Source organism: Scleropages formosus, chromosome 1 (genome assembly GCF_900964775.1).
Source record: "Scleropages formosus chromosome 1, fSclFor1.1, whole genome shotgun sequence".
NCBI lineage: Eukaryota > Metazoa > Chordata > Actinopteri > Osteoglossiformes > Osteoglossidae > Scleropages > Scleropages formosus.
Window position 1 is genome coordinate 38,380,328 of NC_041806.1, and position 26,782 is coordinate 38,407,109.

General features: G+C 40.1%; 1 protein-coding gene across 1 annotated transcript; it reads right to left on the minus strand.

Annotated features, from left to right (window-relative positions):
- Positions 1 to 5,246: 5,246 nt before the first annotated feature.
- On the minus strand, positions 5,247 to 26,008 carry LOC108929394 (apolipoprotein B-100-like). Its single transcript, XM_018743895.2, has 29 exons — positions 25,872 to 26,008; positions 25,456 to 25,500; positions 23,012 to 23,124; positions 22,788 to 22,918; positions 22,292 to 22,439; positions 21,017 to 21,169; positions 20,676 to 20,800; positions 20,465 to 20,550; positions 19,601 to 20,051; positions 18,975 to 19,092; positions 18,722 to 18,868; positions 18,272 to 18,483; positions 17,968 to 18,163; positions 17,172 to 17,348; positions 16,841 to 17,035; positions 16,492 to 16,659; positions 16,148 to 16,356; positions 15,848 to 16,033; positions 15,598 to 15,728; positions 15,313 to 15,523; positions 15,051 to 15,223; positions 14,455 to 14,609; positions 14,269 to 14,378; positions 13,716 to 14,083; positions 7,229 to 13,510; positions 7,009 to 7,120; positions 6,882 to 6,911; positions 6,553 to 6,739; positions 5,247 to 6,294 (listed from the first exon to the last, which is right to left on the minus strand). The coding sequence occupies exons 1-29, from the start codon at positions 25,924 to 25,926 to the stop codon at positions 5,524 to 5,526; spliced, it is 11,445 nt and encodes a 3,814-aa protein (XP_018599411.2). The 5' UTR covers positions 25,927 to 26,008; the 3' UTR covers positions 5,247 to 5,523.
- Positions 26,009 to 26,782: the final 774 nt, after the last annotated feature.

The following is a 26,782-nucleotide window of genomic DNA, read 5'->3' on the forward strand; positions in this document are numbered from 1 at the left end:
TTATGCCCCAGTCTGCGCTGCGTCCCAGATGTTCTGTGTCAGCTCGGAGGTGTGGGCGTGGCACGATCAGGGCTGAGCAGGCCCCAGTCTCCATCCAAGTGGCTCTATCTTGACCGTATGGCTTCACTTCTCCTGATTCACAGCCACCTAGATATCCTCTCTGCACCCTCAGTAACAACTTTCATGGCCTTCCGCTTCTGGCTGCTGGTGATTCCCAGCATACCATAGACTCTACACAAAGGCTTCCTAGCAAAGCCCCTGCAGCCTACTTCAATGCGCACATACCTTGCCCTCCAGCCTTCTGAGCGGCACTGCTCCGCCTCTTGCTTGTACATCACCATCCTCATCTCATTAGCTGCTTCTACTCGTTCTTCCCAAGGAGCTGTTAGCTCCAGCAGGAGGGCTTGCTTGGAAGCTTGTGACAGCAACATGATGTCTGGCCTCAGAGATCTCTGATGGAGGTTGGAAACATTACCTGCTATATACTCTAGATGGATGGATTAGGCAGCCCATCATAAACTGCCTGTATCGAAAACTTAATACAATGGTGTTATGCTCTCCAGAACTCTGTCCATGAGACTCTACATTTCCCTCCAGCAGGTAGCTGGTAGTGTAGTGGTTAGAGCTGTTGAGTTTGGTTCCATTGCAGGTTCAAGTCCCATCTCTAGCTGTAGTACCCTTGAGCAAGGTACTTGCCCTAAATTGGTGTAGTAAAATTGGCTGTATAAATTGGTAAATAAGCATAGATTAATGTTGTAAGTCACTTTGCTGAAAAGGGTTAGCTAAATGAATAAACATAACATCCTTGTTCCCACCTTGTCGATGTTCTCCGCTGCTGAATCCTGGCCATCTGTTCATTCTCCACACCTTGTTCTGTATCAGCTTGTGCCTCACCTTCCCCTGGACCTTATGGTATTGCTGTGATTGAATTCAAAACTGGGGGGGCGCAGTAGTGCAGTGGGTTGGACCGGGTCCTGCTTTCCAGTGGGTCTGGGGTTCGAGTCCCACTTGGTGTGCCTTGCGACGGACTGGTGTCCCGTCCTGGGTGTGTCCCCTCCCCCTCTGGCCTTGCGCCCTTTGTTACCGGGTAGGCTCAGGTTCCCCGCGACCCTGTATGGGACAAGCAGTTCAGGAAATGTGTGTGTGAATTCAAAACTGCTTTTTCTGCATTTTTTTTACGGAACCAAACTGCTGTGTCCTGCCATTCTGTATATTAGGTGGTGGTGGAGTATATAAAGGGGGTAGAAGAAGAGTGAAAATCAAATGAGAACATTCCAATGTAATTATGGATAGTGTAACCTACTTTTGACCTTAAAAACCTGCTCTGTGTCACTGATGTGAAAAAACAGATGTCTGTATTATTAAATGTTTATTGATAGTGATTACTAATTGGATTTGGAAAGAAATCAAGTTGCAATCAAACTTACTGTCGCAGTTGTGCTCATATGTTGAGGACCCAATGTATACTCACATACACACACACACACACATTTTCTGAACCGCTTGTCCCATATGGGGTCGCGGAGAGCCAGAGCCTAACCTGGCAACACAGGGTGCAAGGCTGGAGGGGGAGGGGACACATCCAGGACAGGACGCCAGTCTGTCGCAAGGCACCCCAAGCGGGACTCGAACCCCAGACCCACCGGAGAGCAGGACCCAGTCCAACCCACTGCGCCACCGCGCCCCCCCACAATGTATACGAAAATTAATAATTTATGCAGAAGGTTGCTGGTGTAGCAAAGTTAGCCGGAGTATCTCTTTAAGACAGGAAGGGAAGAAAGAATAAGTAGGCAAAGGCCATAACAGTTTCTTCCTTCTTCATGGCAGACTGGCAATTCCAGAAATGAGTAGAGATGCTGAAACAAATGACGTGGATCTAGAAGGATAGACCAGGTCACTATTGTGCGAGTAGTGTTTCTGTGAAGACTAGCTTGTCACCTAAAACTGATCCCTGTGACAACAGAACACATTAATTCATACATTGAAAGCATAGCAGTTACCTCCCTCGGTGGACTCAGGCAGGTAGATTCTTCTGTCATAATTATTGCTTCAGGTCAAAATGAATTAATGAATTCATTCTAATAAAAGGTATACAGCTATTCATTAGCTGACACTTTTCTCCAGATCAGCTTTCAATGGTAAGCTATATACAATTATTTACACATTTATACAGCTGGGTAATTGTACTACAGCAATTCAGGGTCAGCACCTTGTTCAAGGGTCCTGCAGCTGGAGGTGGGATCCAAAGCTGTGACCTCGAGGGCCAAAAGCAGTCGCTATGCTACTGCTATGCTACCAGATGACATACAAACTGAGCGCATAAAAGCCTCTCCATGTGATGTTTCTATACAGTGATTAAACCGAGGTGTAGCTGGACACACTGGAAGAAGTACTATAGTAACATTAATTGTCACCTAAATTATGGTTATCAACAAAAATCCAGAATTCACTGCAGCAGTGGGAAGGCAAGGATGACAAGCAGCTACCCGTCTGACATAAAACACACACACACACACACGCACGCGCACACACTGTCCACTTTTCCCTGGGAATGACTCAGCATTTCCTCCTCTTTCAGCCGCACTCCCTGGTCGATGATGCCAAAGGGAGGAGCGGTACATGAGGTAATGCTTCTCCAGGCTACATTTAGACTGCGGTCTCACTACTGTGCTCACAGCGGGCGTTTCCCAGTGCTTTAAAGTGCAAACGATGATGATATTACTCGCAGGGGAACCTGCATCAGCAGAAGGCCACAATGCCTCTGTTTTTTCTATGTTGGCCAGAGGGAAATAGGCTGTGAACGCACAGACCATTTGACTGCTCCTGGCCTCCTTTTCAACAGTACAACTGAGCAAAATGCATTAGTCTCGGTTTTTTTTCTCTTTCATATCTTTTACATTTATTCACTTAGCAGATGCTTTTCTCCAAAGCCACTCACAATGGATACTATGCAGTGTTATCATCCCACACACCTTATTCACCATGGTGACTTACACTGCTAGATACACTACTTACTTACAATGGGTCACTCATCCATACATCAGTAAAACACACTCTCACTGTCACTCAAATACTATGGGTGAACATGAACAGCATGTCTTTGGACTGTGGGAGGAAACCAGAGCACCCAGAGGAAACCCACACAGACACGGGGAGAACTTTCTATGAGATGGGTGTTACTTTGGAGAAAAATGTCTGCTAAATGAATAAATGTAAATGTACAAAGGAGGCTCAAGATTGTAGTGTTTCTGTATATTGCAGTCCATTGCAGTCACTCCCTTGATTTTGAGAAGTGAAATTACTTTTATCACATTCCAGATCTTTAATAGGTTTTAGTATTTATTACTTTACTTTGTTTTACGTGGCCTAGGCTGTGTGTGTAGCAGAAGATTTTTCCCCTAAAACATCTGCATTGTGGATAAATAGCACATTTTGTTTATTTTCCAACACTGCCACCTTGTGCTACAGAAGTAAATACTTTGTTGAAGCAAAATTGGCCTTTGGGGGAAATAGTGTGTCAACTTATTTGTTAGTAAACCATTTTTTTTAAAATAGTTTATTTCTTCTTTAAAAACAAGGATTGCCCCTTGTAGTGGTGAACCAAAGCCTGTCCTGGAAGAGTTGGGTACAAGACTGAATTAGGGGGGTGCTCGTTTCAGAGTCCCTGGACAGAATGGGGTATAGAATCACAAAATGTAAAATTTAATAGTTTTTTTATATATTTGTTTATTTATTTATTTATTTTTTACATAACGTAACCCTTAGAATGCACAAGTGGGTTCTTTTTTCACCCTTAAAATGCCAGAGTCAGTTTGTTAATCTCATTATTTACTTGACCACAGTAAAAGTTAGAAAATGTGATGTGCTGTAAAATGTAATGTTTTGGAGCTCTGAAATGCAGAGAATCCTGTGCTTTTACAATACATATCCCTTATAATGCAAATGTGGGTCTTTTTTGACCCTTCAATGAAAAGTGGCTTGAATGAAATGAAATCAAAAAAACGTTCTGTGAATAAAACAACATTTTTGTAAATAAAATTCAGTCACTGATCGACACACCGAGTCAATAAGAAACGTTGTGGCAGTGTGGCTCGTGAATGTTCTTGTAGAGCAAACAAAGTGGTCCTTGTTAGATATTATGACAAAATGCTGGGACGTGAAAACAATATGATAAGGTTGACGTGATGGCTCTCGTAACGATGGGTCGTAAGTCGTAAATGTCGAAAACTAGCTGTAGTAAATGTATGAACATGCTCATGTTGTGCACCATCTTTGTGTTACTTCTGCTATTTTTTATTGTGACTACCATTTGGTGTTCCACCTTTGCTGTTAGTCACTGAAATACGATGACATTACCTGTCACACGATCTCAGAATCGGATATATGTCACTGCTTGCGTAATACACATGCAGGCTGACAAAGGCATCCCACTGAAACTTGTCCGTGTTATTCAAAATAAAGCTACTTTCATAAGCTCCTGTGGATTCCTTTCTCCTTTTTTTCCCCAGCCTTGACAGTTTATTTTGTAATTAGTGATGTCCCATTAATCCAGTTTCTTTTCCGTGTGTTTAATTGTATGCACACTTAGAAATTAGCCTCAAAGAAATGAACGCATCTAGAAATAGTGATTTACAGTGCTTTAAAACCAGATGAATAAAATTTTGAATTACAGTAGAGTCTGCAACTGGCTGTAAACTGATATTATTTTAGAGCTCAGATGAGAATTATTGTACTTCAATGCAACACAGGAATTTTTTAAATGATATTCACCAGTGAAAAACATTGTACCTTGTAAACACATAATAGTGATGAGAATTCAAAGAACTAGTTTTATGTATACTTAAAAATTTGTCACAGTTAATGTCATATGGAGAGTGCAGTGGTACAGCAGGTTTGGCTGGGTCCCTCTATTTGGTGGGTCTAGGGTTCGAATCCTGCTTAAGGTGCCTTGCACCAGACTGGCGTCCTGTCCTGGGTGTGTCCTCTCCCCCCTGCGCCCTGTGTTGCCACATTGGACTCTGTTTCAATGTAACCCCCCCGCTTAGGACAAGCGGTTTCAGACAGCAAGTGTGTGTAATGCCACAGGACAGTGAAATATTTTAATAATGTTTACATTTAAACATATTAGGATCTCAGATCTGAATATGTATTGATAGACCCCATGACCTCACAAGTACTAGTTGTTCAGTACAGATAGTTTTTATTAGAATGAGCAATATTTCCCATCAAGAAATTAGTGTTTAGTGGAATCATCATTTTTATTTCACTGATGGAATCAATTTCAGTTTCCAGCTTTTTTTGCTTACTTTAATATATTCTAATACCTATCTTCTGAAGCCTGCTGTATAAGGTGGATAAAATGTTCATTAAACCTGTTTAGATCAGAAGAAATTATATCAATCCAAAACCAAAGAATATTACTGAAGCTCTGTAGGTTCATCTAGGCATGGGAATTCTAAATGTTCGCCTTGACCAGGCTCAGAGCCTCAGTGTGGCTTACCTTGACACGAGTAGCAACAGCATTCATTTTCTCAGAACTGTGGCAGCTAATAAAGTCTCCCTCTCTACCGTCTCAATCAAAGCCTCAATAAAATCTCTAAGATCCTCTAGTACCTCATCAAAACATTCTAGGTTCTTCAACTTTTCTACAACCAGATACTGTATTATTGTCATGACTTGTCTCCAGAACTGCAGGAATTCTTTCCCAGTGGCGACCTGATTGATTGCAGGCATGGTTATTTCAATATCACTGTACTGGTTGATAATGGCTTGGAAATAGAAGTCCAGGTAATCGTCAGTTTTACGGCTGATCTGATCAAGCACCGTGGCAGCAAACCTTTTGATTTTCTGGCAGAGTTCTGGAATAGTGAGCTTTTCTGTGAATGCAGGAACCTGGATTTGGGTCTCTCTCAGGAATTTGATCATTGCATCAAGCTCAGCCAGGGTGGTTTTCCTGTACAGCACAAAAAGCTTCTGTAACAGGATGCACAACTGTTGGGTTTCTGATGGGTCTGTCATGTTTTCAGCTGTCAATATATAAGCTTCTTTAAAGCTATTTGCTATAGCATTTTTCAGTTTCTGCGCTATACTCTCAATATCCACCCCAAAGTGAGACTTATGGTACTTGTTTACAAAGTTGTAAAGTGAGTTGGTAATAACTGGCACTCTGCCCTTCAGTTCTGTTATCATTTCATTGGGTGCTTCTATGTTCCAGGAGGTCTGAAGATCCATCATTTCAGAATTATTCATAAACATTTTGATTGTCAGGATGTCCACATCGTTCTCAGGTGCAGACTGTGGGGAACAGAATACACAGGTAGCACAAACACAAGATTAATATTAATTAAATGTGTTAGAGACTGGAAAGAGATTAAAATTATTAGTCTCATTCAATAATATGCTGATACAAAGATGCTTCAGCAAACATCTTATTTTCTGCCAGAAGTTTAAATGCTAGCGTAAACTGTTGAATATATCAAAATAAAACAGGTTTAGTAGCGCAGTGTTATGTAAATAGTAAAGAATAATAAAGTATACTGAAAAAAGCCTCACCGGATATCGATTGTACAATTTCCAGTACATTTCGGAAGGAGTCCTGCTCTCCAGCAGAAATCCAAAGAATCCAGGGGGTGGAATGGAGATAGAGGCATTGACCCCATCTTCCAGGGAAGTGTAATTGGAGTTCGAGTCGGTGAATATGGAGCTGGAGATTTCAACATTCAGAGTGTGGTGGGACACACTGAAAATGCAATCACAAAGATATTTTGGTTGTACTGTAATGTCTGTTTCTCAGAAATAGTGGATTTATGCAAGCTCCAGGTTATAGACAAAATGCTTCTGAATAGTTAACAAAGATAGATACTTAAAAATATTATGTTTACCTTGTGGTTGAGGGAGCTGGATGTTTCAACCTTGGAAACAGAGTAAAAGATTAAATTTAATTTTTAGAGGGCTACAAAGATGTTTCTCAAATTAGACAACTGATGATTTAATGCTAATTGAAATTACCTCAGAGGTTGACTGTGGATATGTTCCCAGTTTATTTTCATGTCAGAGTGAGTGAAAGTGCCATTGCCATTCAGGTCCCAGGTGTTGTCATGAAAGTTAGCAGTTTCGGTAGCTACAGAAAACAAATGAGTCATTGAATCAAATACAACTGAATTGCATTACTTTTAGTGCAAAAGGATGTGAATAAGTGTGAACAAACATAAAACTGTTATGAACTCACCATCCAGGTTAAATTCCAAAAAGTTCATGGTAGAAGTGCAGGAAGACTTAAGTGAAGCAAGCAATTTTGGATCTTTGTTTTCTAGTTTTGCAGTCCAAGTGGTGCTGTAAATGGGAGAAGAAAGCTTCACAGTGGTGGATAGAGATTCAGGCTCAAACTCATTCTTCTTACTGTATGTCACATTACAGGAGCTCTGGATGGTCTGTGTGTTTTCTTCACGGGTGACCTGATCAAATTTGAGCACTTCCCATAGGTCTTTTTGGTAGACAGGCAGTTGAATTTCCTTTAGAAAAGAGGCATAACCTTCCAGGGAATTGCTGACTTCCATTTTCATATCTGTCTCATCACTGGAAAGCAACAGATCATAAGTGTGGACAAGAGATGTCAGCTGCTCCCTGCCTTTCCAGATGAGCCTCTGTTTCATATCATTGATGTCAAGAACAATGTTTTCTGTTAGACTTGCCTCTCCAGCGCTGTTTGGCTGTGACATTTCAATATCCACATTAACTGTCACAGATGTTTTTGGAAAAACATCAAGAGTAACTTGAGCCAAATGCTTGCCATGAGTAGAGCAGAAACTGGCTTCATTGTCATTATTGTATGTCAAGACAGCATACAGACGGTCATGAGATGTCTCTAGTGCCAGGTTCTGGTTTGTGTCCATGTTCCAGATTTTAGCCTCCTCGAGGTTAATGCTAGAGTTGACAACGGTCTTCAGTGTGGAACGCAAGGTATCAGCACTCAAGTAGATGCTGATGTTTTGGTTTAGCGTGCCAGAAAAATTGGCAAGTGTCATGATTGTGCCATCAATTTTTCCTTTATTTGCTGTCTCGAGAGAAAAATCACTTGCTAATGCATCCAGTTTCAAAGTGTGGTTAACATCTCCACTAGCATCAATCAGGGATAAGTTGAGACTGTACTCCAGGTTCATGTTGGACTCTATACTGGGAGTAGTTATGCTGCTTCCAGTTAATTCCTGGTTTAACTGGAGATTTATAATGGGGAAATTACACCTGGCAACAGTTGTTACAGATGCTTCCACATACTTCTCTTGACTGTTAATTGTGCTCTCATGGGTGACCTCAATATTCTTGTGCTGCAAAGACAGAGCAGTGGCTAGTTTTACTCCTCTCTTTGTGGTCAGACTGCTGATACCAATGAGTTTGCATGTCAGTGCTTCAAACACAGAAGTCGAGGAAGCTCCAAATCGCGCTACAGTATCATTCTGGTTTAAAAAGCCAGCACTTACATTCAAAGTGACCACTGCAGACTTGAATGAGAGACCTGACGTCAGATTACCGAGGGTATCAAAACTCTTTTGATACTCTATGTAGAAATCCATATCAAGTGACTGTTTAGTTGTAGTTAGGATGTTCTTCAACCCAGTGTGAGCCCACAAAGAAATGTTGCCAATAGATGGAGTTTTACCTATTAATGGCATGTCTAATTCAGGTATGGTAAGAGGGATAGTTAAAAAATCAAGATTAGCATTCGCTTTCACTTTTGCATGAATGCCTACATCTTTGTTGTTGTTGTTTAGGGTAAAGCTGTGGAAGTATTTGTACTTATTGAATCGAGCTAAAGTGAACCAGGTGAAATGCTGGACTTCAGAATTAAAATTGATAATAAAATCATTCTGAAAATCAACCTTTGCAGAGAGTTTTGATGGAAGAAAAAACCTTGTGATATCCTTGCTCTTGAGATCTAATACAGCCTCATATGGATGAGCCAAAAATTTAAATGTGTTAGAAATGGTTCCACTTGTAGTTTCAGTAAGCTCAGCATTGTGGACAGCTGTCAGCTCAACTCTCAGGTCCCCCATGTTAACATTTCCACTAACTGTCATAGTACTAATCTTGAGGAATGGCGTTTTTGTTTCAACACGCCCATCAACGGTAATTTGACTGAAAAGTATACAGTCAGCATTCAGTGTTTGGTTCATTCTAAAATCCTGGGAGACAGTTTGAGCTGTGAAGGTAATTTTTGTGGTTGTAATGTCACTGGTGAAGTTAAGTTCACTCTTGTGAGTATCTTCTTCAGAGTCATTTCCAAGAAATAATTTCTCGTTGCCTCTGTTGGTAACTGTCATGGAAAAGACCCCGGATTCCAAACTAGCAACTATTTTCTGAGCACCTGTAACTTGACTGGAGATTTCTAGTTCAGTTATGTTAAGATTGTGGCTATACGTAGTGTCCACAGAAGTTGTCATGCCACTCTCCAAAGCAAAGAATGCACTATTGACAAGTTCGGCAGTGTAGGGCTCAGTGTATGCTTTGGCAGAGGTTTTTCCTGATGCTTCAACTGATGTACCATAGATGGTGACAGAACCTTGGTGCTCAACTGAAAAGGCTAGATGTCTTACTTTGACAGTCTCTTTTATGACAAAACGACTCATTTTGGGCATTGTAATCAGGACCATAGCCTCCAGTGTGTAGTCCAATACCTCTTCAGTAGAAGAAGCATTTGAAATAATGTAAGCTGTGATCTGTGGGGTCACTGAGGTAACTGAAGTGTTTGAAACCTCCACAAGTGTCAGGAAAGTGGAGCCAGGGGAATTAAATTTGATCTCACCGTACAGCTTGCCAAAAGCTGGTATTCTGACATTGCTGGGGATAGGTGGCAATTTGATCTCAGGAATTTGTAATTTTGTGGTGTCAAGATCTTCCACATTCAGTTTTGGTATTACAATTTCCGCGAAGCTGAACTGGGACAGATCAATCTCTAAAAGTGTAAAGTTTGATAGCACAGATGGGTAATTTATTTTTATGTCTCCCAAGAAAGCTTCTGGGTCTGCCGATTGATATTGATAATATAAGATTATAATACTGTCAATAAGGTTAATAACCATGTGTCTAATTTCTTCAATTTCAATTGTGGTTGCTGGGATAGTGTACAGTCCTATAACAGTATACTCCGGAATGGTAATCTGGGTTGGGATGGTGACATCCTGCAAGTTCTCAAAACTGATTCTAATGGGTGGCACAAAAAGATCAGTGAGTGGTACAGTGAAGGAAAGGGTTTCAAAGTCTGCTGTCTTCAATGCCTTAAAAAATCCTCCTACAATCTGTTTCATTTCATTGACAGTTTCATGGTCTTCGGTAAACTTGTGAATCCCATCAATCACACCCAAGAGCTTCTCAGAAATGTAGCTGATAATATAGTCATAGTAGTGGCTTATAATTTGCAGTTGCAGACAAACTTCTTTTTCAATATCCATCTGGAAAATTCTTTCCTTCAGACTGTCAAGAACTTTGTTGGTGTTGATGGCAGTTACATTGATTATTTCACGTATTTTGAGGACTATATCTGCTGCTTTGGTTTTCTTCAGTTGTTCCATATGGTCAGTAATTGATTCCTGAATCCACTTAATAAACTTTAGAGAAGCCTCAATTTTCTGTGGGACCTCCAGTGCTTGGATTTGCTTATTACAATATCTGGTAACCTCACCGATTTTTTTATTTAATTCTTGCACAAATGTGTTGTAATCAAAGGTCTTTAACGTGTTGACCATATAGTCAATGTATTCATTCAATTGGTCAATCATTTGTTTGAAGTCAGCTGCCCTCACATGGTCAATTGCATCATTCAGCAGGTGATCGACTTTATCAGACAGGGTAGGGAGGTCAATGGATTTCAGGATTTTAATTATTGACTGGATAGTTTCTTTGATTTTGTATTCTTTGATGAGTTCCCCAACCCTGTCCAGGAATGCTTCCATCTTCTTGCCCAACTCAGAGAAGACAATTAATTGTGGCATCTCATTGATTTTGTCTTTGATGACATATGTTTCAAAAATGTTTATGATGACAAGTGTAATGTTGTCAAGCATTGCAATAAATTCTTCAGTGGGAATTTGAGCTACAATATTTTCAATATATTGAATATACCCTCCAGGAGTGAGGTGAAATGAATTTCTTAAATCTTGAGTAAACTTCATGATGTCAAAGCTCTTAACAGCCTGTTTCAGTTTAGAATCTTCCATTATAAACTTAGATTTCAGCTTACAAAGGGGTTCAGTATCTTCTGAACAAATACTGCTGTCTTTTAATATTACCATATCCAGCCAGTTTAAGAAATCTTTGACAGTGTTGATGACTCTGACAATCGCAGTTCTGATCGGAAAGTGTGAATCAATTTCCTGTAGTGCTTTTCCAAGTTCTGTGAAAAAGTCAGCAGTGAAATCATACCAGTCTTCACTATTTAAGTCCTTAAAAGTAACTACAAGTTGTTTAACTCTGTTTTCTAGGCTAGTAAGTATTGTTTTTAAAGCATAAGTTACTTTCTCCAATGCGGCTTCCAAGTTTTCCAAAGTAAGAATGTTCTCTTTTGTCAGAGCAATTAAATTTTGGTTTATCATGTGGATTTTGTTCTCCACATGGTTTTCGCTTACATAAGCACCCACAGAATCCAATAGACCTTCTAGCCTGGTGGTGATTTTCTCACTGTTTGCTTTGGTATAGTTCTTCAGGGACTCTAGAGCACTCACAATATTTTTTTTTATGTGCTCGAAGGTTTCAGGGAGAATTTGGGTGACAGGTAGATCAATGATATGGCTTTCACTATTCTTTTCGTACTTGAGCAAACCAGAAATAGAGAACTCTTTATGTGAGATGCCCAAGAGGTTTGTATCAGCTGTTCCTGACATCTCCATGCCAATCCTCTCTGGATTGTTGTAAGCTCTGATTTCCTGGCTGTATGTATTTTGGTTGAGCTTTGATGTCACTTTCCATGTAAGTTTCTGCTCTTGAGGTGTAAGCAGACTGTCAGTCTTATGATCCATGTAGGTTTCCAAGGTCTCTCCAATGAGCTCATGTGTGGTAGAGGCTCTGCAGACATGTGAGTGTGCAACACCCAGGGCTCCTGCCTTTAAAAGAAAATTGCTATACAGCTCACCTTTGCGCATTCCAAATAGGTGAAGCTCACTGTCATATTTTAGGACAGCTTCTACACTGACAACAAATGGCTTCACAAAAGAGTTGACGGTGCTCCTGAAATGGAGAGCTTTGCAGGTTAAGTTTGCTTTACTGTTGAACTTTGCAGAGAGTCCTTTGACCTCCAGGTCAGAAATGTGACTCACATTAGCTCCAAAGACTTCTCCATTAGTACTGAATTTCATTTTTGCAATCAGTTCAGCAAAGCTTATTTCATAGGTGTGTGTAATTTTTTCTTTTTGACAGGCTGCTTGTACGTGGCCGGTCAGCTGTATATGTTTTGGTTTAAAATTCAATTTGACCTCATTCACCAAGTTCATAGCCTGAAGCTTAAGGTTATTGTTTACAGTAACAGCAGTAATGAATGGCTTCAGGTTCACATAAATGTATTGCTTGTAGGAATTACTATCACTTAAAAAGTTTTCAGTCATGGAATGGAAGGCTAAACTTGTGAGAGTTAACTTCAGTGTATTGTTGTTTTCAGTCTTCAGATCCTGGAAGGAACCTTTTGATACAAGGGACAAGGTTGTTCCGGAAACATCGATAACACCATTGAAGAAATTCTCAAAGGTCAGGAGGTTGTACTGAACATTTGTAGTGCTCTTAGTGGACAGCCCATTCTCGTCAAATGTGAGGGTGGCCTTGTGAGAGGCGTGAATAGTGGTGAAGTTGATGAAACCATCATAGTTCATTTCTAGGCCACTTGCACCCAGAGAGCCAGAGAAAAGGGAGTAAGCATATTTTTTTCTGCCTTCTGCTTGAGACTCCATCTTGGCAGTGATAGCTCCATATGAGGCAGTGAAATCAGCCTGATTGCGCAGTGTTATGTCAAAGGCCTTGGCCACAACATCGGAGTTTATAAAGAACTTGGCATTCTTGTAGCTGAGCTCTGCCATATGTCTCAGAACACCCTTTTGCACATCTGTAGCTGATATGATAGACAACGCACCTTTGGCATAGACTGCAGTGATCTTATTGTTTGCCTGGAGAAGAGATGAGTCCATCTTTAGGGTAGATTCTCCTCTAGCTTCTCTTCTGAAAGGGTAGATAATGAAAGACTGTGAGTATGTGGAGTTGCCATAGAGGGGCCCTGCTCTTAAGACTCCATCCAACTTGATATCGCCTGTAATCTCATCAAAATTGAAGGCAGAGTGCTTCACATAATACAGAGACATGTCCAGACCTAGGGGACTTGAAACTTTCATCCTGGAAGTGGTCTTTAAGATGACTTTATCTGTAATATTTCCAATTTCAGTAATGCTCAAACTGGCATCAATGAGTTTGTGGCTTAGAGAACTGTCCAAAACAGCCTTCATGGAGTTACCAAGAACTTTGGTAAAGAGTCCATTACCTAAAGATTGAAAAAAATAAAGCTTTATCAAATATTAAATCCATAAATAGTGAATTTATGTATAACTGTATAATTATAATTAATAGCCATAGATAAGATATACTTTAAATTATGCTAATTTCTTTGCTGCTTTGTTGAAATTAAGAAATTTTTTTCCCTACTTTTCTCTTGAACTGTGAATATGGTGCAAGGAAAGGCATGTTACCTTCAAATGAGTAAGAAAGGACTTCCACAGGGCAGTCACCCATCACTTTGTACTTAGCAAAATAGCTTTCTGATGTGTCTTTGCCACCAAAAAAAGAGGCTTCCCAGTTGTAGAAATTACTGTTCACTTTAGCAGAAAATTCTGCCAATCCTGGTAAAGGCAACATAAAGTTATAGTGATGGGGAAGAGAGAAGGTGGGGATGTGGACTTGTGCAGCAGGAAACTCCAGGCCAGTTTGAGGAAGGGTCAGTCGTGGGATGGTAATCATTTTAGGGATGTTAATATCCTCTGATGACTTTCCACCCAAAGGCACAGGGATGGTAATGGTGTAGTGGTCTTTACTAAACTGGTAGCTTAATTTGCTGTCACTGTGGACATGAAAGAAATGAAAACATTAGTAATGTGGATTGCTAAAGGTCTTAGTTTTCAATAACAATACAATACAACCTTGAACTCTTTTTTAAAGAATTCTACAACCTTTCATTTTTGAAAACATTGGATAAAATGACCACAAGTAATAACGTGAAAAGTGTACTGTAAAACAAATACATACAAATTCAGAAACAACTTCTCGGGTAGAGATGGAAGGGCAAATTCTGGGACATTTAGGTTCCCCACATAAGGTAAGTCTGAAGTAACCTTTCTCAGCCAGATGCTGATTGCCTAGAAAGATATCAATTTGTAATTATACAAAAGAATTACATACAGATTTAGACTGAAAATCAACTGCCTTTTTTACCTCAATTGATTTTACAGAAAAAATCTGCGATTTCAAGCCAGTTTTAGCCACTGCCTGGTCCACCAAGCGATCAATGATGTTCTGGAAATCTTCAAACTGCTTCTGCACCTCAGAGCTCAGGTCAGACTTAAGTTCAACTTCAGCCCTGGTCCCATCTATAGATGAATCATATTTTCTATATCATTGTGGTGAACCATGTATGGGGTGAGCTGGTAGTTTAATGTGTAAGGACACCAATTTATAACCTGATGGCTGCTGTTTCGAATCCCACTTTCACCACTGTTATAGTGCATTAGAGCCAGCAACTTGCCCTCAACTGCAAATGAGTTTGTAAAGCAACATCTTAAAAAGACATTAACCGCAATCACTATTTGAAGTGCTGTCTTTAAATTTCTGCATTGAAAGCACAAGCTTATTCCCACTGATGATAACAATTCCTACAAAAAATTCTGGGAAAAATGTTACAAATGCTGATCCTTGACAGATTAAGCTGAGACCTCGACTATAAAGGAGATCAGTTACTGAAGGTAAAGTCATGCCAAACATTCTCAATCTGTGTTTGGAAATCTGGCCCTACGTGGTATATAAACAAGTACCATATCTGAGGATAACTTTCTGCAAAGAGGTGATCTCTGAGATATTGAGAGAACTCTCAAGTTCCAGGGTCAGATCGTTGGTATTGTTCATGGTCACAGTGAGGGCAGCTTCAGTCTCAATGGCTGGGATGTTAAGCTGAACCTGCAGCAAACTATCCCTCATCTGTTCAATTCTGCAGAAAAGAAAAACAGGATTGTTTGGGACTCCAGGCTTGCAGACAAAGTAAATACTAAAATGCAACCTAACTCTGAAATTCCTTACTTTCCACGGCACAGCAGAGACAACTGAGGAACATTGTTGCTGACAATGTCAAGCGTAATGGTGTGCATCCCCTTCCCTGTGATGGTGCTATCAGTGACACCACTCCTGATTCCTGCCTCTACGTCATAGTCAGGGACCTGTATGTCAGTGAATAGGGCATTCCTGTTCCTGTTGTATTTCACAGTGGCTGTGGCCTCGGAGGGTTGTGCACCTGAAACAACAGAGTTTCATGCAATGTACGATTGCTCAAACTTATTGCGGCCATATTTGTTCCGGAACATGTACCTTCTGCTTTCAGAGTCATCTTCACAGTATCTATGTCCTGCTGTCCATCTTTACCCTTTTTCAGCACATCATAGCTGAAAGTAGCTGTGTATTCAGTAATATCTCCAGTGGGTTGAATCTCCACAGCAAACCTAAAGCAAACATACCTCTTGATCTGTTTCTGGCTTATTTTATTTGTCTGCATTTTCAGAATGAATAATTCAAGTGTATATGTCCAAAATAATGAGACTCCCAGGTATATTGTCCTTACTCTGACTCTCCAGCATTCAAGGGGAAATAAGGACCAGCTTGAGCAGAACTGGTGTCAGTGTAACGAAGTGTTGTACAGTACTTCACACCCAGAAAGAGTGGGCTGCAATTTGTGGAGTCGGATCTGTCTCCTGTCACTGAGGGCAGTGCCTCTGTCTTCAGAGAGGTCAATGAATATATTTTGTTGCTGTAAGTGATGGAAGAAGGACAAATGCACAACATTACTAAGAGAATTATACAGTGTAAGATTTAGTAGAAAATTCAAGTTAGAGTACAAATTCTAATATCAAAGTTGGCCCACCTAATGCTGAAAAGCTTAGTGGTTCCCTTAGGAGCAGGAAGGGTGAGCTTGACTTGGTTTTGGCTCATGGACAGTTTAGGATTAAATGCACTCTCATGGTAAAAGTTGGTGTGCATTCTAATGCCTGATATAACAAATGAGGGGATATGGACACCCATCTGAGTTTCAAAATCAACCCCAAGGAAGGGCTGGAAATATGTTTCCTGCAACTGATAAAAATTGAGAATAATGTAACCTGGGAAATATTTTACATTTAGCTTTTACATTGACAACCATGTCACCTTGCCTGGGTCATAGAAATGTTTTAGATGTTTAAAAATATGTATATGTTGTTGTATATTTACCATCTTGGAAGCCACGTGGAATCCTCCCATAGCTCCAGGAGCAGAGGTACCAGACAGAGAGAACCTCAAAGGGAAGCCAGAGCTAGTTGGCAGGAAGAACTTGTTATCCATGAAGATATAATGGGCGAAAATTTCATTGTCGGTGTTTGACAGCAAAGACTTCACAAGCTAGGACCAAGAAAACCAAAGGAAGAAAGTTGTATTTTACTTGACTGTTATGGGACAAGCGGTTCTGAAAATGTGTGTGTGTGTGTGTTATGTTTTATGGAGAGAAGGCTAATATTTCTTTGTTGCAAGAGTAAGACATTGCTTTCATCTAAACACTCTGAAATAAAAAAAAAGAACGTACATTTTTGGGAAACAGATTTGCTCCAAGCAGGAGCGCAGAGTTCACTATGTCGTGCAGTTCGCTTGTTTTAAAGTGTCCAAAATCATTCTGAAAAATTTTTAGGTAAGCTGTAACTTCTGGGGAGTGTTGATCCCTCAAGCCCTTCATTGTTTCGTAGAAGTTATGCCGAATTTCCTTCATAATGTTTTGTGGAACCTACAGAAGAGGGGTTACAGGAAAAAAGTGGAGAAATGTGTTGAAAAATAAAAACAAACGACCATCTATAAAAAAATATTCTAAAATAAGAATTAAATTGAGAATAAAATGAACAAATGAATATGCGGTTTAATACCGGTTTCTTCATTCTTTCATTGTTGAGAGGCATCCAGTGCTTCAAAACTTCCCTGATTCTTTGGGGTATCCTATCCTCAACCCAGGATATGGTCGTCAACACAGCGTTAGGGAAGAAGCCATTCTGCCCAAACAAGGCTTCAATAGCTGGTTCAAGTCCTTTTCCCTGCATGCCAATCTTAGAAAAGAATAGTACAATTTGGCTTTATAAACAATGCAATAAAGACAGTGTATAGCCTAGGTACATTACCTCTGCTTTTAAGTGCAGGATTCCGTTGTAGGACCATAACTAGTTCCCTGAAAACACGATGGCAGGTGAAAATACACATTTAGCGCTATTAGGTATGGGAAAAACTGTGATGTATTCCCAGCTACCCCTACTACACCCCTTTACATTTATCTAACCACGCTAAGACATCACCAAACTACCGAAAGTGGAAATCAGAGGAAATCTGAAGTACAAGAGCAAAAAAAGATCACAGCAGCAGCACTCAAACACAAGCAATGGGATTCTGGGTATTGCGGGTGTGTTCACTTTCTACACTGCTTGGACTGAGAAGGGTTGGTATCCCATGCAGTTCCTTCATCTACATGCAGAGTAATCGGCTAAGGAGCGTTATTATTAAAAGTGGTAATTAACCGGCAAAATGTATAGAAAAATTCTTAGGATATAATAATGAAAAAAATGATTGCTAAGCAAGTGAAGCTAGTACTTGCACTGCAAATGTCCATTAATTTCAACTGACTCGTTAACCTACTGTGTTCATTTAATCCCAGAAAAGCATTTATTCTCTTACTTCAAACATATCATGGGGCAATCCATAGGCCTGCAATGTGGCCTCCAGCATGACCTCCTTGGGCATGTAACCAGAGGAATCAAACAGCACGTTTCCTTGAACTACACCCATTTTGTAGTTCTGGGAGAATTCTCTGAAGTGTTTTGGGGAGGGTAACTTGTTATCCTGCAAGGCATCTATGATCTTCTGCTTTATGCTGTGTTAAAGGACAGAGGTGAGCACAGATTTAGGAGCTAATGGTAACAGTTTGGGTTGAAAAATTTTTACTGCTGGTTGTTGATGCAAAATGGTCCTGTTTACATACTCCTCATATGCAGTGTTATTTGAGGACAGGATGTTAGCAAGATAGGAGGCTATAAAGCTCTGAGCTTGTGGGTCTTTCTCTGTAGGCAGAGCGTTGATCACTTGAGCTATATCGGCAGCTTCGGGGTCCCTCATGAGGATCAGATAGGCAGCCACTCGTTTCTGCAAAGGGCTAGCACTGTCCAACACGATCTGCAGGAGAACATGACGGACCTGGAAGGAAATCCACACAGTTGGGTATGTCATGAGAACACACTTATCGTATCATTTGTTTGCCTTGATGGTACTCATTTGAAATAGTGGGGCGAGTTGTGAGGGGCTTTGATCAAAGAATTAATGTATGAAATACTGTTCGGAAGTTGAACAATTTAAATGAAATTTTACCTTAAATGTGCACAGGTTAAATTTGCCACATGAATGTACAAATGATGAAAAAAAGGGTTTGCATTACCTCTGCAGTGATGGTCATCTGACGTAAGGCCTGAATGGCAGCCTGCTGGACTGGCAGGGGTGCTGCAGGTTGGCTCACACATTGGAGCAGGACTGTTTTCAGACTTGATCTGGCAGCTTCCATGGCCTCTCCCATGTTTCCTAAAACCTGGGAAATGGCAGAACAGCAGTGGTTCCATTTTTAGAACAAAACCTTTTCTCAGTGCATCGTGAAAACATTCACATCACTGGTAGGCGAGAAAAATAAAGACTACCCTTAGGGTCAGGAAGGTCATGTCCTTGTTACCATTACACTCAGTACCCAGCAACGATGCCATGAACTCAGACACTGCAGTGATCTCAGGCGTGACTTTCTGTTCACTTCTGTAGAGCCTGTTATTGAACACAGTGCAGCTTGTTCTCAATGTGAATTTAATCCATCAAAGCTCTGCAAATAGCCAATGTTGTGGTATTTGTCACTGATACTCTAATGAATACCACAATAATGATATATAAAGGTAGGGTGCAGTAGGTTTGGCCTGTGCCCGCTCTCTGGTGGGTCTGGGGTTCAAGTCCCACTTGGGGAGCCTTGTGACAGACTGGTGTCCTGTCTAGAGTGTGTCTCCTATCCCCTTGGCTGTGCGCTCTGTGTTGCTGGGTTAGGCTGCAGTTCATTGCAACCCCACTTGGGACAAGTGGTTTCAGACTGTGTGTGTGTGTGTGTGTGTGTGTGTATGTGTGTGTGTGTGATATATAAATGTATCAATATAAGAACAATGCCAGTTAGCATAGATCATACTAATGTAAAAATTCTAATTTTTCACATTATTATGGTCGCGACCATGTAACATGCAGTAAACCAAGCGTTTTCAAACAACAAGGAAGGAAAGTGTTCACTTACTTCCGGACGCTGTTACTCAAACCATACATGATGGCCTTGCTCTGCTTGAACTGCGCTATGGAGAGCATGTCCCGGACGTGGTGGCCGTTGGGGCTAAGCAGCAAGCCCAGGGCATAAACTGTGATGTCAACCACTGGAGCACTTCTGTCAAAGGTCCTGAGGATCTGCAGGATGGTGCTGATGCACTCTGGAGTTCCACACTGAGCCAGTGCTTGCCAAGTCAGGGAGCTGGACACCTTCATCATCTCTTTGACAGAAGCACTGAGGGTATTGTTACTGAGCCTACGCATCTCAGTCACCACCCTCTGGAAAAGAGGGGCTCGGAGACTGCCGTGCTGGGTCTGGGACAGAGTGCTGAGCTTCTTCAGGGGTCTCAGGACAGAATCTGCTGTCTCACTAGGGTCTTTGTCTTCAGCAAACTCCATGTACAGAGCTTTCCGGTTTGCTTCATCTGCTCAAACCATTACAGAAAATGACAGAAGTGGGCAAAGTAGACAAAAATAATAGTCAAGTAAAAACAGATGTCGGAGTAAATGTGAGAATACTTGTCCAAAAACCCAGATAAAAAGTTCCAGGCCAGAAGAACTATACAAGTATCAAGGTAGAGAAATATGCAAACTGCACACGCTGAGCAGGATTCGAACCCCGCACCCGTTGAGCAGTACCGCCACATCCCGGCACGGCCGTAAATGCCCTCTAAAGAAATTCAAGTGGACTTAAAATCTTCTTTGTAGCTAACAGGAACTGAACATGCCCTGTCCCTTTATCCCTCTTCCTGAAAATTTCACGTATAATTTTTTAACTTCCTCTCACACAAGTAGTTAACAGCAATAGAAATAAAATATGAAGTGAAATTAATCTTACTAGGATTGAAGACTGTGTTGTCGCTCTTGCTGGAGTCCAGAAGAGTTAAATTCTGCTTTACCAGAGTTAAAATTCCATATTCCTGTCTATGTTAAAGAGGAAGAAGTAGCCAAGGTGAGTGGCTAAGAATTTAGTAGAGACAGTGACCAGCACATACTGTATATAAGCACAAATGCCATCAGTAGGACTGCACATGATTTCGTGAACTTACTGTTGGGAAAAAGGCAGGAAAATGTGCTTCTCAGAGCAGGCGCCACTAGTCATGTGCTTCTTCATCTTGTCAAACGTATAGTTGCAGACCTGCATGCTGTCAATGAGGGTGGAGAGAGGGGTGTTCTACAGACAGACAGGAAGGAATCTGCTATGAATTATAATTAGAAGGGAAATCCTGAAAATATGCAATTGGAGTAAAATACATATTTTTTTGCAGAGGGCTTTGTCTTTTCCTAGTTACATATCTGCCAATGTAAATGTACGTTTCGATCTCAGTCCCCAGGTGAACGTAAAATATAAACACACCATTCGGTAGTGGTGCTTAGTGACAGGTCTCACCATGCCGGAAATTAGTGCAAGAGGGCTGGTAAAGTCTTTTACTGGACGAAATTGGTCACAGTTGGACAAGTCCCTCACGACCGAGACTTCAGTGGCGATGTCCTCCCTTGCATTCACAGTGACCTCAGTCTCACACATCCCATGAACAGTTTCCTGAAATGTATAATACCGAGTTTCACATCCAGAGCGTGTGCCTCGTTGCTTTGTCAAACACAGTTGTACACCCTTATCCTCCATTATTTATTTGTAATTCTTTCTCAAAGACTGACTGAATACCAAAAAAAAGTACAGTACCTTGCAAAAGTTTAAGGCGCTTGGTTGGGGAAAAGGCTGTACAGTGAGAATGCTTCCAAAAATAATGCTCTTAATTAATAAACTTCCTACAAAGCTTAGTAACCATCAATCAGCAAGAACTGCTTGGCGCAGGGGGTTTGGCTGGTCCCACTCTCTGCTGGGTCTGGGGTTCGAGTCCTGCTTGGGGTGCCTTACGATCAATTGGTGTCCTATCCTGAGTGTGTCCCCTCCCCCTCCAGCCTTGCGTCCTGTGTTGCTGGGTTAGGCTCTGGTTCACCGTGTGTGTGTGTACATACTTTCTTTAAATACATACAAAACCCTTACTGTAATTCTGTAACTTTCTGCAAAAGGAATGCTTGGAAATGCAAAATATGCTCTTTCCCATTGACACTAATGCAGAAGACAGTAAATAACTGTCTAAAACAAATATTTTTCTGAAACATCTCAGTGCCTGAGACTTTTGCAGAATACTGTATAAATAAACTATTTATTCCAGCTGTGTACAGGTATATTTAAAAAAAAAAACCCTCCTCATTCTACTGCTGACATTTCTTTTAAAGCCTACATTTGGAACAGAGGTGAAAACAATGAATTTTTTTGTTTTGTTATATTTTATGTTTAAAGTGTTTTATCTTCTACCTTAAATTATAAATAAATACAGAAATTAGCTGAAGATTTGCTAATATCACAGTTGATATTTTTTCTCCTTGCCCCCTTTGACCGTCACCGATGATTTTGGTGTCAGTAACATCCACAGACAAAAGACAATTTGGACCAGTTAAAGGGAAGTGGTAAAAATAACTTTAAACTGGACATGTGAAAAACTGGATATCAGGAGAGTGAATAAGGATAAGTGTATTTTTTTTTTTCATTTTGCAAAATACATGTATTCATCAGACCTGTATCTACAACTGTATTGTGAGGAAGCAAGAACACCACATATTATGATACATTGAAATTATCTCAGAAATGAGCTCTTGCCATGTTTTCTTTGTTCTCCTCATCCATCACAGGCACCAGCAGGGCTGAAATGATCCCTCTTTTGATATTTAGGATGGAGGTGAGCTCACCGTCCTCAGGAAACAATTTCACATCAGTGTTCTTTTCCACCACGAACTTCAGCGAGTTCCTAGAAGTCAATATTTGCATTTCTTCATTTAGCTGACGCTTTCTCCAAAGCAACTTACAATGCTAAGGTACAATTATCTACCCATTTATACAGCTGGGTAATTTTTACAGGAGAAATTTAGGAAAAGTACCTCGCTCAAGCAGTCTGCAGTCAGAGATGGGAATCAAACCTGCAACCTTTGGACGCAAAGGCAGTAGAACTAACTGCTACACTACCTGCTGTCCCAACCTGATGAATACATATCCAAACTATTCCTAGAGACTTCACATTGCAGAGGCTGATCATTGCTTGACTGACCATTGGTCGGTTTGTGCGTATGAGAACACACACACTCTTATGAAAACATACCTTTCCATGGCAGTTTTGAAAGCCAGAGAATTGGGAGCAGTTTCATGAAGTCCGGTATCAGACAATTCAGTCAGACTGCATTCCTTAGTGTGGAGGAGGAAGCTGCAGATCCGAGGGACCTCTATCTCCACCTGCAGCATGTGGAGAAAAAAAAAAATTATAACAATAATTTTGTCAAGAGGTCAAGGAGCTTAAAAATAGAAAATGTGATCAGATTTCCTTACCTTACAATTGACTCTGGGGCCACTTTTTAGTGTGGAAGTTCCACTCACACTGTTCTGGCTCTCTGCTATGTAGTTGTATTCATATTTCATCAAGGTCTTAAACCTTTTTGACACTAAAATTAAAATAGTTAATTTTGCAATTAATAACTGATAAGCGATTTTATTACGTAATCTGTGCACGGACTGTTTCTGTAAGTTGCAACAGTATATCAGAATAATCCATTGGGAAAATACCTCTGTTTATATTGATGTTATTGTCACTTGTATCAACCATATGTGCTCTGTTATTCGGGAATCTGTGTCACCTTGTTGAGAAGAGCATGGCAAAAAAATCTTTTAATTAAATAATTAAGTAGCTTTAACAGAACGCAAACAGTATCTTTGGCTTAAAATGGCAACCGGATATTCTGTATAGGCTTCCCTCATCTAACAAGCATAGATGATTCCAGTAAATGTGTTTCTACAGTGAATTCTCCTAAAACCACCTAATTATAATACCGTGTAATAGCAGAAAAATAAGCAATGTGTTCCTGAACCATAGAAGTTCACTTGTTTTACATTTATTCATTTAGCTGATACTATTTTTTTACTGGAGGAATTTGCAGTAAATACCTTGCTCAAGGGTATTACAACTGGAGGTAGGAATTGAACCTGCAACCTTTGGGTGCATAGGTTGTCCTCATTTTTCACTAAACATTCAAAATATTTGCCTTATCCTTTAAAAACTGTGAAAATGTCATTCTAAACCAAATAAAGACTCAAAGTGTTTTGCAAACTTTTAAATTCAGGCTTAAGACTCAAATGTTCCAAATTGCTTGTAAATAACACATTTCCTTAAATTTTTTTCTATCCTTTTTCTATCTTCAATTTACAGTTATTTTCTCCTGGTATTTTGTTGGGCAGGATGGTGCCACAGTTGGTAGCAATGGTGCCTCACAGCTTCTGAGTTGTAGGTTAAAACCTGGTTTACACCTAATGCCTGGATAGACTCGAGAGCACAGTGATTCTTCACCAGACAAGCCTTTATTTATGATGGATGGATGGATGGATGTTTTATTCCTGTTACAATTTTTTGAGATATTAATAATTTTTTTTTTTGCTTCAGTCACATTAGATTTATTTATTGGCTATGAATCATATTGATATTGACTTTATAAAAAAAAATAGAAATAAAGCCTGAAGCAATTCTTTGAATTCTGAATTCCTGTCAGCATTCAAGAAGGACTTTTAAAACATATCTCTTTTAGACTTTCTTTTCTCTGGATCTCCTAAGAGCTTCATAAATTTGAATCACACTATATTGCATGATCACCTTTGCATTTTCTATCAGGCTCATTTCTATCGGCAACTAATGTGAGCTGGTGTATTTGGACCATAAATATCTGTTTCTTGATAGGGTTCTGTCTGTATCTAAAGTTCTTTGAGTTTTGTGAAATGTGCTATTTTACTCTGAGCTCTGTGTCACTTTACAGAGAAGTGGGTGGCATGGTGGCACAGTGGCACAGCAAATAGCACTGCTGTCTCACAGTGCCTGGGTGGCATGAGAGAATGTGGGTTTGATCCCTGCTCAGTCTGTGTGGAGTTTGTATGTTCTCCCTGTGTCTGTGAGGGTTTGCTCTTGTTTCCACCCACAGTCCGAAGATGTGCTGTTCAGGTTCCCCATAGTGTGAGTGACACAGAGAGAGTGTTTTACTAATGTATGGATGAGTGACCCATTGTAAGTAGTGTATCTAGCAGTGTAAGTCACCACAGTGAATAAGGTGTGTGGGCTGGTAGCACTACATAGTACCTGTTGTAACTCATTTTGGAGAAAAGCATCTGCTAAGTGAATAAATGTAAGTGTCTAAATAAATAAATGCAAAACAAGTATTACAATTACCATAATCACTAATTACTCTTATAACCACTGTCTTCTGAGTTATTTGCAAAATATCAATTTGGATAAATTAATAGTAAATCAAATCAGTCATTTTCATAATGATATTGCCTTTCAAGTATTTTTTATCAATCAACAAACCAACCAATGTCAACAACCGCTAGTCCTGACTGGGGTCGCGGCGAGTCGGGGCCTCACCCCGTAACGCAGGGAGCAAGGCCGAAGGGGGAGGGCACACACCCTGGACGAGGCGCCAGTCCATCGCAAGGAATCCCACTTTATTATAAACTGAGAGGTTCCTTGTTTTTTTGTATTTTGAACAAAAGACCTTTGTTTTAAGCTTTTTTTGCTTTAAGGTTTATTTATTCTGGTAAAGGATGGTTCTACAATATGCTAAAAAGTCACAAAGGTTCTGAGAGATGCTTGTTGACCAGCACATGGCTATGAAATAACCAAGATGTCATATTCAGTACCATAATAACATGAGGACTGTGTTTATCCTTCCTACTTTCCTGGCTTCTCTTTGGTAATTGGTAAGAATGGCTGACGTATATTACTATGGACTTACACAAACACTGGGCCTCTGCTTCAGCACTTTCCATGTCTTGAGATTCTGAAGCAAAGTGACAGTCACATAAATCAAACTTATACTTTTGCTATTATTTTGGAAATGCATATTTTTCAAAATCCGTCTGTAATATTTTCACATTCGCTTATGTCCGCTTGGTCATGAAATTAAAAACATGGTCAACAAACATATTCAATATACGCAACAGTTACCTTACAACCTACCACAAATACTTTACATTCCTTATATTTTAATTAAAGTATCATTTTTGTAAAGGTTTACTCATGCATAGTGCAAGTTATAATTATAAGCATCATTTTTATATAGTATAGGAATTGGTAACGAGAAGAGCAAAGTTTTACTTTCAACTGGCCAGTTTTAGAGTTTGTTTTGAAGAGAGGTGCCCAGGTACTTACGGGCCAAAGCACAGAAGCTGAGAAGCATCAGCAGGTAGAGCTTAGTGCCCCCCATGATGGGTTTGAAAAAGCTCTTCTGCTGACTGAGTCGTTTTTGCCCAGACTACCACACACAGACTGCCTCCCCAAGTCCAGTGCCTCCTTTTAATGCCACAGTCTGTTAGGGGAGTTGCTTAAATGCTGATATAGCTCCAAAGGTCAGGTGTTCTATTCTGAAGGCCAATGGCAGTAATGTGAAAAGAATATGCAGGGCTGTCAGTCAACCCAAGATCCAAAGGTACAACTGCAGGCCCTGAACATTCGTATTGCTCTTCAGCTATCTAATGGTTTTTGCAAAAAAAAAAAAAACAAATACAGATGACTGATGAGCAAATGTAAATGGATGTTTCCAATATTGAAGTTTACAGAATGAAAATGTTTATTATTTTAATTCAAATAAGAAATAATATCATATATTACATGTTTTAGTGAAAGGATTAAACTTTGCTAAATTGCATTAAACACTTTAATGCAATCAGATCTGTCATTGTGGATTTTTTAAAGTATGTACAGGACTGTACATATGTGCATATATAATTTGCTCAAACCATCATGTTAAATATTTTGAAAAATGGAAAAATGTATGACAACATACTAACCCGATACTGAATGGCACTGTGCTCCTTAATTCTTTATTAATAAAATATCGGCAGACTAATAACATGCCATACATTTGTCACACTGTATACAGGATGTCCTCGATACTTCTTTTGACCTGCAAAAAAGGTAAGAAAAGTGATTTCACGGGTAAAAATATTGGTGGAGTGGATCAATAGTTTTGTTTTTCGGTACATGGACAGAAAGACTGCCAAAGAAATGTGTGCCAGATGTAGAATTAAGCCAGTCTCTGAACCTCTGACAAACAGAATAAG

Bases quoted from the DNA above. Each gene is read 5' to 3' on its own strand.
- LOC108929394 (XM_018743895.2), bottom strand. From the start codon at position 25,926: ATGGGGGGCACTAAGCTCTACCTGCTGATGCTTCTCAGCTTCTGTGCT. The intron at 20,052-20,464 runs GTAAGATTAATT...TGGTTTGAGCAG, and splicing joins CAACACAGTCTTCAATCCTA to ATGAAGCAAACCGGAAAGCT. The intron at 6,912-7,008 runs GTAATTTCAATT...TCTGTTTCCAAG, and splicing joins ATCCACAGTCAACCTCTGAG to GTTGAAACATCCAGCTCCCT.